Source organism: Perognathus longimembris, chromosome 1 (assembly GCF_023159225.1).
Source record: "Perognathus longimembris pacificus isolate PPM17 chromosome 1, ASM2315922v1, whole genome shotgun sequence".
NCBI lineage: Eukaryota > Metazoa > Chordata > Mammalia > Rodentia > Heteromyidae > Perognathus > Perognathus longimembris.
This window is the reverse complement of record NC_063161.1, coordinates 131,564,283-131,576,852: the sequence shown is the minus strand read 5'-3', so window position 1 is coordinate 131,576,852 and position 12,570 is coordinate 131,564,283. Positions and strand designations below refer to the sequence as shown.

At 47.0% G+C, this 12,570-nt stretch overlaps 1 protein-coding gene across 3 annotated transcripts in view; it reads left to right on the top strand.

The window, feature by feature from the left end:
* Pax5 (paired box 5) overlaps positions 1-12,570 on the top strand; it is a 179,405-nt gene that overhangs the window by 133,496 nt on the left and 33,339 nt on the right. For all 3 annotated transcript variants that reach the window (XM_048334597.1, XM_048334453.1, XM_048334514.1), the window contains one exon: positions 2,265-2,366. In XM_048334597.1, the coding sequence (XP_048190554.1) occupies positions 2,265-2,366 (102 nt within the window). The remainder of the gene's footprint in view (positions 1-2,264; positions 2,367-12,570) is intronic.

Here is a 12,570-nt window from a genome sequence, read left to right as displayed (position 1 = left end):
CAACATCTTCTTCCACCTAGGCAGCTGGAAATGTGTTGGTAGCCATCTCAGACATATTCCTGTCAGGATAGTATCCATCTTTTAGGAGGCAGGTTGGGCATCTATCTCCTTTTTATGTCCTGGCCTCTCCCCCCAACACACTCACTCGTAAGAAATAAATAGTTGAGTTTGCTTCTGGGAGACACAACCAAGAAGTAGTAGTGACAGTGTCCAGTTGAGAAATAGCAGAGTCTCTGGACTTGTGGCCAGAAGCACAAACAGGCCTACTTCAAGGTGGTGGAATGGAGTGGAGTGGCTAGCTGTATGGACACTGTGTAAGATGGGGATCCTGTCAGCACCTTACCTCTTAGGATTGTTGAGTGACATAACCATTAAAATACTTAGGATACCATTCGGTGTTTTCTAATTTCAATGTACTTCTTTATCATTGTCATGGGCAGACCAGAGTGGGAGATACTCTTCTGATTGGTGGGGAGGGGAGGCAGCTCATTAAACAACTCTACCATTGGTTGTCTTCTCTCTCTGTCATACCATTTGGCCACTGGCATCTCATCTTGTACTGAGTATGTGACTTGCATGTGCTCTGTTGCCTCAGATGCCTTTTCAGCCACCCTTTGGCCACTGACATTCTGTACCATCTGTGAGGAAGACTATGAACATTAGTACTCCCCCCCACTCAGGGTAGAAAGAGAGCTGTAGACTGATGTTAGGAAATGAACTGACGTACCTTTTCTGCCATTTGTTTCTGTAGTACATGAGCCAGTGGTACCCTCCCCTACCTTAGGTCTTAGTCTTTGCACCAGGCAACAGGAGTTGCTTAATAATAGCTCCTATGAGCCTTTCTTGAATTGGGGATGTTATTGGCTTCTGCTTCTTTAGCAAGACTAAACCTCTCATTCACCCAGCAAATACAAATACTCAAGGTCTGTGCAACTTCAACACTGGGATACAAATATCTGGTCCTTGGAGCTTCCATTCTACAGATAGAAGAGCCATCATAGAGGTATGTGGACATTTGACTGAAGGAGGAGGAGAACTGAGGCAGAAGAGGGATAGTCAAGGCAAACCATCACCAGTGGCCAGTCTTACTGGTTTCAGTTTTGTTTAATCTCTGCTATCATGGGGAACCATATTAGCTCTGATGGATACATTGGGGGATGGAGGGCTGGCAGAGTTAGACCTGCATGTTTATTCTCTAATGATGACTCAAGTTAAGAGACCTGAGCCAGGATGACCAACCCAAGACTAGGGAAGTGATGAGCATAGTCAAGGAAGAACTTCTGCCTGGTGTTGCCTTGTATTCTGGAAGTTCTGGAAAGTAGGCAGAACTGTGAGTACTCTTGAGTATTGCTATTCAGTCTTTGACTGATGTCACTAGAAGGTCCTATGTATTTATTCAGGTAACATTCACTGGCTCTCACCAAAGGCTTGCTTGCATTCTTTGGGAAGCACTGGTTAGAGATAGCCTTTTTCTTGTGGCTACCTATTAGTAGGACTGGGCTCCAAGATAGCTACTTGAGTGTTTCTGGCCTCAAGGAGGCTGCTATATGCTCCACAGACCCCTCTGACTCTGTGTAGCCAGCAGTTACTCACTCACATCTCTGAGCTTCTTCTGGCTCCCTCACAACTTCCCTGACATCAGTGTCCATATTCAGAGGAGACCGAGGTCCCACCTTCCTTCCCTGGTCCCAAGGCCATTTCATTTCTTACCACTTCTTGGGAAGGCTGACAAGGGTGCTTGTCTTTTTTTACGACAACTGCCAGTCTTCCATAGGGTAGGGCCCTCTGAGGTCCAATATCAGTCACAACAGTGTGATCTCTCAAGGCCCAGGTGAATGTCTTACCCATGATGACTTTGTTATATAGAACTGGTAAGAGGGTATGAGGGGAAGTGGGTCCTTTGGATAGAGATGCTGGCTTCCAATAGTGATGTGGCATCTCTGTTGTCCTTGTGGTTTCCCATGGATGGGCCACAGTCCTGGCTTGTGGGCCTTTGCTGAGTACAGAGGGGGTGACTGTAGATGTGTGTGTATGTGTGTGTGTGTGTGTGTGTGTGTGTGTGTGTGTGTGCACATGCATGTGTGTGTGAGAGAGAGAGAAAGAGAGAGAGAGCATATGAGTATGCATGAGCAATGGGGGAAGCTGAGGGCACACTGGTGTTCAGTGACCAGACGTGACAAATGTGTAGACGTGTCTGGGAGGCTGTGGATGAGCAGCTGGCCGTGGAGATGCTCACCCAGTGATTTGTTGCTTTGATTCCTCAGGCCGCGACTTGGCGAGCACGACCCTCCCTGGGTACCCTCCGCACGTCCCCCCCGCTGGACAGGGCAGCTACTCCGCACCGACGCTGACAGGGATGGTGCCTGGTGAGTTTGCCCTGTTGGCGTCTCCACAGCAGGCAGCGGAGGGGTTTCAGTGGGAGGGAAGCCCCTTAAACAGCCCAGCTGACCTCCACGCATCTGAGAAGCAGTCCTGAATAAATCAGTAGCGGCGGCTCAGTCTATTTCCTGCAGCTGAGTCTTCAGTGGAACTGCACTGGGGAGGACATCAGAAAGAGGGTCATTGTCTGTCGCTCAAGCAGCCTTGTTGGCCACATGGGGAATCTGAACATAGAGGGATCCAGGGCCAGACAGTAGGGAGGTTCCCCTAACCTTTCTTCCCTCTACTGACTCTTCAGTCGGAAGCCCCTGAAGTGCCTTTGGAGGCCTTAATCTTTGCGGGTGAGGTTGATATGTTCAAGACAGCCAGGTTGTTGATGGCCTTGTCATTTGATTCAAAACTGAACACCATTGAGACCTGATCCCCTCTATCCAGTGATATGTCAGTTTCAGAAAATCTGAAAAGGAGAGATACCATATTATGCCCTCTTGCATCATGGGGACAAAGCAGTACACTACTGTGGTGCTGTGGGCTGTGTATTAAGGGGATTAGCATAGCAGAGATACCCACTGTGTTCTTTTATAAAGCATATTTTTAAGCACAAAAATTGAATCTCTATGGATGTTGTTTTCATGGGCAGCATCGTCACCAGTTGGGGTCATTTGTAGGGGCCACATGCCCCTTTTCTATGCCTGGGAGATCTAAGGGCAGATTTTCTCTAGATCCTATACCACTATCTCCCATCCCCTGACTCCATAACTGCTTTCTCTTTGGAACCTCAAAACTATTATTCTGAGAAGTTGGAGGGCTCATCCTTCCCACTTTACTAACAAGAAAATCAAGTCTAGAAAGAAGCTGGGGCATGCTAAGTCACCCAGCAAATGGAAGGCAAGATCAGACCATAAGCCACTTAGAAATACTCTTATACCAGGAAGAGAGATCCCTACTTTTGGGAGAAGCTTCTTAGAAGTCTACACTCTAAGGGCAGTGCCCTTGTCCCTGTGGATCAGGGCAAGTACACCCAGCCAAGAGGACATGCTTGTGCCCTTCCTCCCAACTCTGGAGATCCACCTGGAGCCCCTTCCACCTTCATCCTCAGTGCGGTTCTCCTGAAGATAGCCCATGTCACTGGATGAGCCCTTTGTAGGGTTGCTGACAGAGCTTGAATGTGAGGCCTGGGTGTCCCACAGGTGTGTGAGGTCCTTCATGGTCATGAGTAGAGCCAGGGCTGGGGAGAGCAGTGTGGCAGGTCGTGGTCAGGTACGCTTTGCTCACACTGCATACGCTGGCACGGAACACCAAGGAGTCCCAGAATTCTAAATTCCATCCCAGCCTTCTAGATTGTGTGGAAGACATGTTTAACAAGGTGGGAGGATAGAGCATATTTCATTTAACGGTTTGTTAGCTTGATTTATGCCTTTTAAATTTGAGACATATGGGCAATGGCCTCTGAGTGCACTCTTGCCCTGGGCCTTGCCAATGCTGGTGAGGCCTGCCAGGTTCCACAGCAAAACCTGTGCCTTTCCTGCTGCTAGAGGAAAGCCAGGACAGAGCTAGGGAGATGTTGTGCAGCAGGCACAAACAAGAGACTGTAGGACATACACACTCTCCCCAGCCTGTCCCCCTAAGGACACACCTTTGTCTTCTCATTTCCCAACCTTCAGCAAGTTAGGATAGATCCCAAGCCATATCCAGGAATGACCCTGCTCGTTTATGGAGTATTTTGTGGGATGCAAATTACTTTTATCTAGCAAACCTGTGAGGTGAGCCAGTTCAGTTAATCCCAGTTTTCTAGAAGGGCTGAGACCCAGAGAAGTCAGGGAGCTTTCAAAAGCTGCTCCGCTTACAGGTGGAGGACTTGATCCCAGTAAGGCTGCTGCTTTGTGCTGTGCTGCCCATGGATTTCTAAGTCTGTGTACTCTGGCTTCTCAGTGATGGCAGAGGAAGGACAGCAGCACTATGGGACCCTGTCCCAAGGGCATGTTAGCAGGGAAAGCTGAGGCCTCCTCACTGGCCTTCCAGCACCCCACTGCAAACCCCCAGGAGGCCAGGTCAGAGGAGCAGCTGAACTTTCTCAAGTTTATCTAAACATAACCTGTCCTCTGGCCTCCTGATTCTTACAGCCCTAATTACCAGGCTCCATATACAAATGGCTGTGGGCCAGGCAGAGTCCCCAGTGGGAATGGATGGCAGCTCCTCATCCATTAATGGTGGAAGCAAGAATCACAGGACCAAGCAAGGGCACAGACTAACTAGGTTTCTGGCAGCAGCTAGACAAGGGTGACCACACGGTCTTCTGGGACTCAGTCTCCTGGAGGAGAGAAGGTACACAGTGTAGAGGAAAGCAGAAAGTCTCTGACTTTCTCCGTGTGTGTGTGTGTGTGTGTGTGTGTGTGTGTGTGTGTGTGTGTGTGTGTGTGTACTGGTCCTAGGGCTTGAACCCGTGGTCTGGGCACTTTCACTGAGCTTTCAGCTTTTCTGCTCAAGGATAGTGCTCTACCATTTGAGCCACAGCTCCATTTCTGGCTTTTTGGGGTGCTTAATTGGAGATAAATCTAACAGACTTTCCTACCCAGGCTGGCTTTGAATGGCAATCCTGAGATCTCAGCCTTCTGAGTAGCTAGGATTATAGGCATGAGCCACCGCTGCCCTGCCTGACTTCCTCCTTGTATCTCTGCCTCCATTCCTCCGTCTCTGTAACTCCTTCTCTCCTGCTTCTTCTCTTGCCTAGCTCTGTGCTTTCTCTTCTCCTGCACCTGCAACACTCAGTGCCAAGCCCAGTGTCAGAGCTTGGATTCAAGCTCAACAAGTACAGTCCTTAGTTCCAATTCCTTAGTGTCCTAGCTGTCATATCTTTGGGACTCTTGTTTTTAACACAATTTTCAACATCTGTTTCTTGGATAGCTTACACACATTGTCTTTGCAGGGACTGCTGCTAGCACAAAGAGGATCCACCTTTCCACAGAGCCAGCCCTGGCCTGCCTCGGGTATCACTGTGGTCTGATTCCAACTTACCTTCCCCTTCTGCTCCTTGCTGGTCCCCAGGACATTTTTTTTTAAATCGTTAATTAATTTTACAAAGTGGTTACCACTTACCATTTCAGTTTACAAGTAGAGTGCATTTTGATCAATATTATACCTTTCATCATTGGATTCTTATCAGCCAGTGACCTTCATCTTGGGCCCTTGATTGGAGCACTTCACACATTAACCTCACCTTTCTGAGATGTGGTGAAATATCACCTCAAGGCTGGTGAAATATCCCTTTCATCATGAAGTCTTCTGGTATGAACTCTGAGGGTTAATGGTTTATGCCCATCATCTGTGCCCAGGCTGTCATTGGGACCTTCCTAACTTCCTGTACACTTCACAGCTTTGGCACATACTTGGCCCTTTCTATGAGTGTTGGCTAAGGAAGAGAGGCAGGAAGATTATTGCTCTGTGTATTAGTTTCCCATGATAGCTACAACAAGTCCCTGTCTTGATGCTTTAAACAACAGAAACTTATTCCCTTACAGTTCCACAGCCCATAAGTCTGAAATTGGTAATCTCACTGCTGGTCACCTTTCCTCTCCCAGCTTCATATGGCCTGGCTTTCCTTGTCATGGCTGTATTACTCCAAGGCCAGGATCCTTCTATTGTCCCCTGCTCCATCTTCTCATTCTTTACTCTATACCCCCAATCTCTTCCATCTTCTCTCTTCTGAGGATGTGCATGTATTTAGAGCCCACTCAGGTAATCCAGGACCACCTTCCCATCTCAAGTTCCTGACTTAATCACACCCTCTTTTGTCCTAGAAGGTGACCGTCACAGGTTGCAAATAAAGACCATTTACATAGCAGATCTCAGGGGCTAGAGCCAGGGAATACCACAACCTGTTTGAGTATTTCATCTTTGTATTTGTTCAGGTTTCTGTCTTATAGTCTCTGAGGCTTCTGAGTCTGTGAGGTGTTCCCCCCATTGGATCCCATTATTGTGTAGATCTAAGGGCCTGTTGGTGTGTTTAGAGAAAACATCTGGCCAGGCTCCAGGGAAGCTGTTTATCCTGCTTCCTTGGCTGGGAGGCAGCTGTATGGTGAGTTCAGTTTCCGGTCGGTTTCGCTGCATGGAAATCTTCTCCCACTCCTCCACCTCCAGCAGGCTGGCCATGGAATCTACTGGGAAACCAGAACCTCCCAGGCTGTTTTCCCCACTGTAGGCCTTGGGAAACACTTGGCTGTTGCTGCTTCCATTGATAAGTGAAGTATTCCATTTATAATAGTCACTTTCAGGGAACCCAAAGGAAGGATTGCTTCCAGGGTACAACTGGGCAGTTGAACTTTGGGGCTTGAAAAAACAGACGTGTTGGCTTTGGCCCAAGCTTCCTTTGGATCCTACCTGTCCCTTTGGCTCCCAGGTTTCTCATGTCTGCAGAACATGACTTCTTCTTCTAAAGTGCTTGTGGATTCTATTTCTACAGCTCTGCAAATTCCGTATAGCTTCTTGTTGATTGAAGAAAGCTTATTATGTCAGCTTAGGATGGGCATAGTTTTTAGATTCTATTTTCATCGAGTCTCAGCAAATGCCAAAAGTTTTGCACCAAAGACTCCAGTGTCTTGATCGGTATAACTACTTGATTCTTGCTTGAAGGTATTTGTGCAAACTAACAGATATTGACATGGCATTTAAAACTCTTAAAAATTCTGGGCTAGAGAGTAAAGGAAGGGGAACTCACTGCCCTTTGGCTTCAGCGAGTCTAAAAAACAAGGTAAATGTCTTTGAGAAGAACCAGTCAAGGGATCACAGGCTCCCAGCAAGCTCTTTATTTGACTCTGGTTTGGGGAGTGAAAACCAGAATATCAGAGAGCCCTACTGTTGTCATTGTCTTTCTTCCCTGGGCTGCAGTAGATACAGAAGCTGATTGACAGAAGGTCAGTGGAGCAGTGTAAGTGTGTGAACATGGTCGGATCTCTATGGTCCTAGGCACTCTACTTACCATTGGTTGGTGGCCATTATTATTTCTAGAGTCTTGCAATTAAGTTGCTCATGGAACTTTTACAATAGCTTTTATTCTCTTGAAGAAGTAGGAGGTGTGGGGGGGCTGGAGTGGGTGCCTGAGCCTAGAGGGGAAGCCTGCAGTGACAAGGGCAGAGTAAGCACAGTCCCACTACACTCCTGCAGGAGGAACGAGGCACCTGCGTCTTCCCATTTCACTATCCGTGGCTTCCTCTGCTTAAAGGCCTCAACCCCTCTCTACCTATCCTCTCCTGTTTCCCCTACTCAATGTTAGCTTCCTACTGCTGCTAATAGCAAATTACTACTATCAAAAATACATTATCTCGGATTCTGAAATTCAAAAGTCTCACTGGCTAAAGTCAAGGTGTCTACAGGGCTGAGTTCCTTTTGGAAACTTCTGGGGAGAACTATGATCTTCTTTTCTGCCCACATGCCTAGGCTTATGTCCTCATTTGCTTCATTCTCAAAGGTGACAACATTGGGCCAAGTCATATAATGCTGCCATCTTTCTTTCCCCTACCTCCCTCTCTTCATAGGACTCCTGTGTTATTATATTGGGTTCACTTACATAATCCAGAATAATCCTCTTTTCTTTAGGACAGCTAATTTGCAACTTTAATTCTCTCTACAAACTTAATTTCACTTTGTCACAGAACCTTACATAGTTGCAGGTTCCAGGGAATAGGATGTTAGATTCTCTTCACGTATATAGAGAAGTATCATTAGACTAAGATGCCCATCATTCTTCTCTTGAGCAGCCTGATCTTTTCATTCATGGTACTAAGCACAGTTGGAGTAGTTTAATGAATGGTTTGCTTGTTGCTCTCTTGGCTTCCTTTGGGTCTATATGGTATACAGAGTTATGTGTGTTGTTTACTATTGTGTTTTTTGCGTCCTGGCCAAGTGCCTAACACCTAATAGTATTAAAGAAACAGCAGTTGAAGTGAAACTGGAGAATATTAAGTTGGGCTACTCGTGGAAGCTTAGCCCAAGCTGTGCATCCCTAAAGACTCTGGGGCTGGAGTAATGAAGTCATGGATGCTGGGACTGGGAGCGGTAGGACTGGGGACCAGCAGTCACATGATGTAGCACTAACAGGCTGGTGGTGATAAGTGGGAACTCTGGAGTGAGACTACCAAGGTTGGAAACATGGCCTCACTTCTCTGTAGCTGTGTGACTTAAAAGCAATTTATATAACTCTGGCCCTGGTTTTTTCCTCATCTTAAAAATGGATAATAATTAATGACATTGTACATATATAAAGCCTAGAACTTTGCCTGGCACATATTAAATGCAGTATTCATTTTTATTAATACTCTGATAACTTATATAGAGGTGTGAGCTAGGTATAGTGGTGAAGACCGAAGCTTAGTTGTCAGTCTATACCTGGCCTGGCCTGCCCAGCCTCTCACATCAAGAGCTTTTCAGTGGAGTTCATATCCCATGGAACCCATCCATCAATGAGAGCCACTAGAGAAGAACATAGGTGCAGGCAGAGTATCACTAAGTGTGTAGGAGTGGTGCACACTCCAAACATGTGTGCCTGGGGAGGACAGAGAGGCACCTGGGGTGGGTGCAACTGGGAAGGGCATTCTGAGCAGGGCAACAGCTGAGTTCTGAGGATCAGAGTTCAAAGTCAGCCTGGGATGGAAAGTCTATGAGACTCTTATCTCCACATAACCACTAAAAAGCCCGAAGTGAAGCTGTGGATCATGCGACAGAGCATTAGCCTTGAGCAAAAGAAGCTAATGGACAGCGTTTAAGCTCCAGTAGCAGCACACATGTGTGTATGCACACACACACACACACACACACACACACACACACACACACAGGACTATGTCAAAAGACACCCTTAGGGGCTGGGAATATGGCCTAGTGGCAAAGTGCTTGCCTCATATACATGAAGCCCTGGGTTCAATTCCTCATCACCACATAACTAGAAAAAGCCAGAAGTGGCACTGTGGCTCAAGTGGTAGAGTGCTAGCCTTGAGCAAAAAGAAGCCAGGGACAGTGCTCAGGTCCTGAGTTCAAGCCTCAGGACTGGCAAAAAAAAAAAAGACCCTTAGGAAGGACTGTGAAAAGTGCCTGTTTGGTTATCTGAAGAAAAAGAGGGCAAGGGCTGAGCCTGAGGCTGGCACGGCTTCTTAGACTGTATCCTAGCTGGCCCAGGTCTAGTAAATGGAATTGGCAGGAAAAAGAGCTGGAGTCTGACAGATACATTTAGGACTTGGTTTTAGACTTGAATAAGGTTAGATTTGGGCCTTGGTTTGAACTTTGATAAGGTTAAGATTTGTACTTGGCAACTCTTGGAGGCCCAGTAGACATTCATGTGAGACTCCTTGCAGACAGAAGGGGAAGCAGGCCAAGAGTGCAGAAGTGAGGTCTGGTCACAGAGGCATGTCCCAAGAGAAACAAGGGCATTGTGGGAAGGGTGACTTCACCACTAGTAGCTGTGTGACCTCCATGGCTCTGGGATGTTTCTGATATTTCCTTGGCTACTGCTTATGAGGATCATTGCTCTGCAGTCACCAGCTATGTGTGCTGGGAGGGTATTGAGGTTTAGGAGGGAAAGAGAGGAAGGGGTTTTCTCTCTTTCCAAAACAAGACTATCCCTGATTCTGAGTCTGGTTTGCCTAGCCTGTTCTATGGAAAGCACACAGGCTTGGAGGTAAGGGGCCCATCATCAGGCAGGATCTGGCTTAGATCAAACAGGGACTCTTGGGTGGTCTGACATGTCATTACCACTGTACAGATCTTGTTTGGTATTTTATCGAAAGTAAATAATATCCACACATGTCCAGGGGCATGACTGAGACCAGCAATTAGGAGTCAGTGGGGTACTTGGTTTAGTCCTGTCTAAAGAACCTTCCATACAATTAGCATGAAGCCATTATAACGGGCAGGCTTTGGGAGGCCAGCAGAAGCCAGTACGATCTTGGTGGAGGAGACTTGAGCATCAGATAGGAAACAGGTACCCTTTGGGTATCTCTTTAGATCAAGCATCTGGGTTCTTAGTCCAAGCATGGCTGGTAGCTCTGCTTTCTCCTACCTCTGATTTTCTTAGTCCCTCATCAGGGTCCTGGTGGCTCTCTAACCTTGGTGCTTTCCAAACTTTTGCCAACCTTGTCCTACTAGCTCCAGAGCGCACACTTGTTGCTCGTCTATGACTCTTTGCCGCCCTCTAGTGGCTGCTAGTCACTGTCACACCAGGAATGTAGAATAAACGAATGACCAATATAAAACTGAGGTGCTATCATTCATTCATTCTCCAAACATATCCTGAGAGAAATAGGTACCGGTTCTTAGATAGATGTTACCTAGAACACACAGCTGTTGCCCTCTGGAAAACCACAATTTGGTTGAGATAGATATTCTAACACATCCCTTCTTAGATGTGTGGCTTAAGTAGTAGAGCACCAACCCTGAACAAGGAAGCCAAGTGAGAGTACAAGGCTCTGAGGTCAAGCCCAAGAATTGGCACAAAAAAACCCTCTATGCTATGCTAAGAGATAAATCCTAGGACTATACAAAGGAAGCTTCAGGAGCTTCAGGAGGAAGCTGCTGAGGTAAGGGGTAAACAGGCACAGTAGTGGAGGGGAAGACTTCTTAAAAGAGGCCATTTGAGCCTGGGCTCAAGGGGTTGGTTTTCTAGTCTAGCAGGACACCAGAAGGGTATAAGAAGTCCCACAGGGATGTTACACGATTTCCCAAGAATGCCAGAGCCTGTGGCTTTCTTGTATTTGTGTTATTGATAGTAATCATGAGAGTGTTGTCACACTTATTTTCTTAAACAATTACTTTTCTAAGTAATAAATGGCACGCATTCAGGAAAAAAAAGAAGTGGGACCAAAGAAGACGGTATCCCATAGGAGTTGGGAGTGATTGCAGATTACAGCTAGGAGCTGGAGGGAAGAGTTGGAAGGGCAGCAGGGCCTGAGAGAAAGGCCTTTGTTAACCTTAGGGCACAAAGTCTGGCATTCAGTAGCCTTGCCTGCAGGCACATACTACACAGAAATCTCCGAGTCTGAGAGATAACTGGCCCGACATGAGAGGGGGGATGCCTGTGCCCTCATCAAGTAGGCAACAAGGAATAGGAAATGTGATTAAAAACCCAAGGAATCTAAAGTGACACTGGGATCAAGGACAAACTTATTTTTTGTGCAGGATTCCTAAGCTTTTGGCTATACTTAGAAAGAAAAGAAATCTTGGATATGGGAAAGATGCTGGAGTCCTGAGGTTCTGTTTGAATTAAGTTAACTTTGGGCTCACGCTCTCTGTCTGTCTGTCTGTCTGTCTGTCTCTCTCTCTCTCTCTCTCTCCTACTAGAGTTTGAACTCAGAGCCTCTGTCTTGCTAGTCAGGAGCTCTACCACTTAGGTCCCACCCCCTAGCCCTCCTTTTGGCTTTTGTTTTTTTGCATTCCTTGCTGGGACCTTCTGATCTCTGCTTCCTCAATAGCTGGGATGATAGCAGTAACATCCTGCCCTGCCTTCTTCCTGCTCTCTGTTGAAACACAAGGCAGGGAGTAAGGATACTGAACTGGCTGCTCCCTAGGTAACTTCCTAGTCCTGCCATTCCAGGGCTGCTAAGGCAGTGAGTCCAGGCCTGCTGGTGTCACCTCCTAGAGGGCTGGAGCTCCATCCCTGCCACCTCTGTTCTATGTGAATGGTGAATATTTCCAAGTTCCCTTCGGATTTGGATCTGTGAAGTGAGAAGGCCACTTCTGGGCTGTCATGTGCTCTGCCAAAGCTAGGTGCCTGCATACACCTATACTGGTACCCAATTGGAAGACCTGGGGGCTGAAAACACATTTGTGTTTTGAACTACTCTGAGTGGGGATGGGGTTTTGTAGTCTCTGGCTCCTTCTGATGGTGTGGGACCCCTCTCTACCATGTATTAGGGCTCCCATCCAAGAGTATCCAGGGCTCAGACCAGCCTCTTCCACAACTAAACAATAGCCATTTTATTTTTTCTATCTGTCTTTCTGCTTTTCTGACATTATTTGTAAAGGTGTCTTAGCTCTATCAGACCTGAGCTCTTGCAAGAAGAGGCAGATATTCCCCTACCACCCCACCCCCGCCCCGCCAGACTACAGACAGGGTGCAAAGCCCCAGACAGGCCCCAGGCTGAAAGCCTAAGATCTTTTCAGGAATTTACAAGAATCTGAGGCCTGAACAAAACTCCTTTTGCCTCT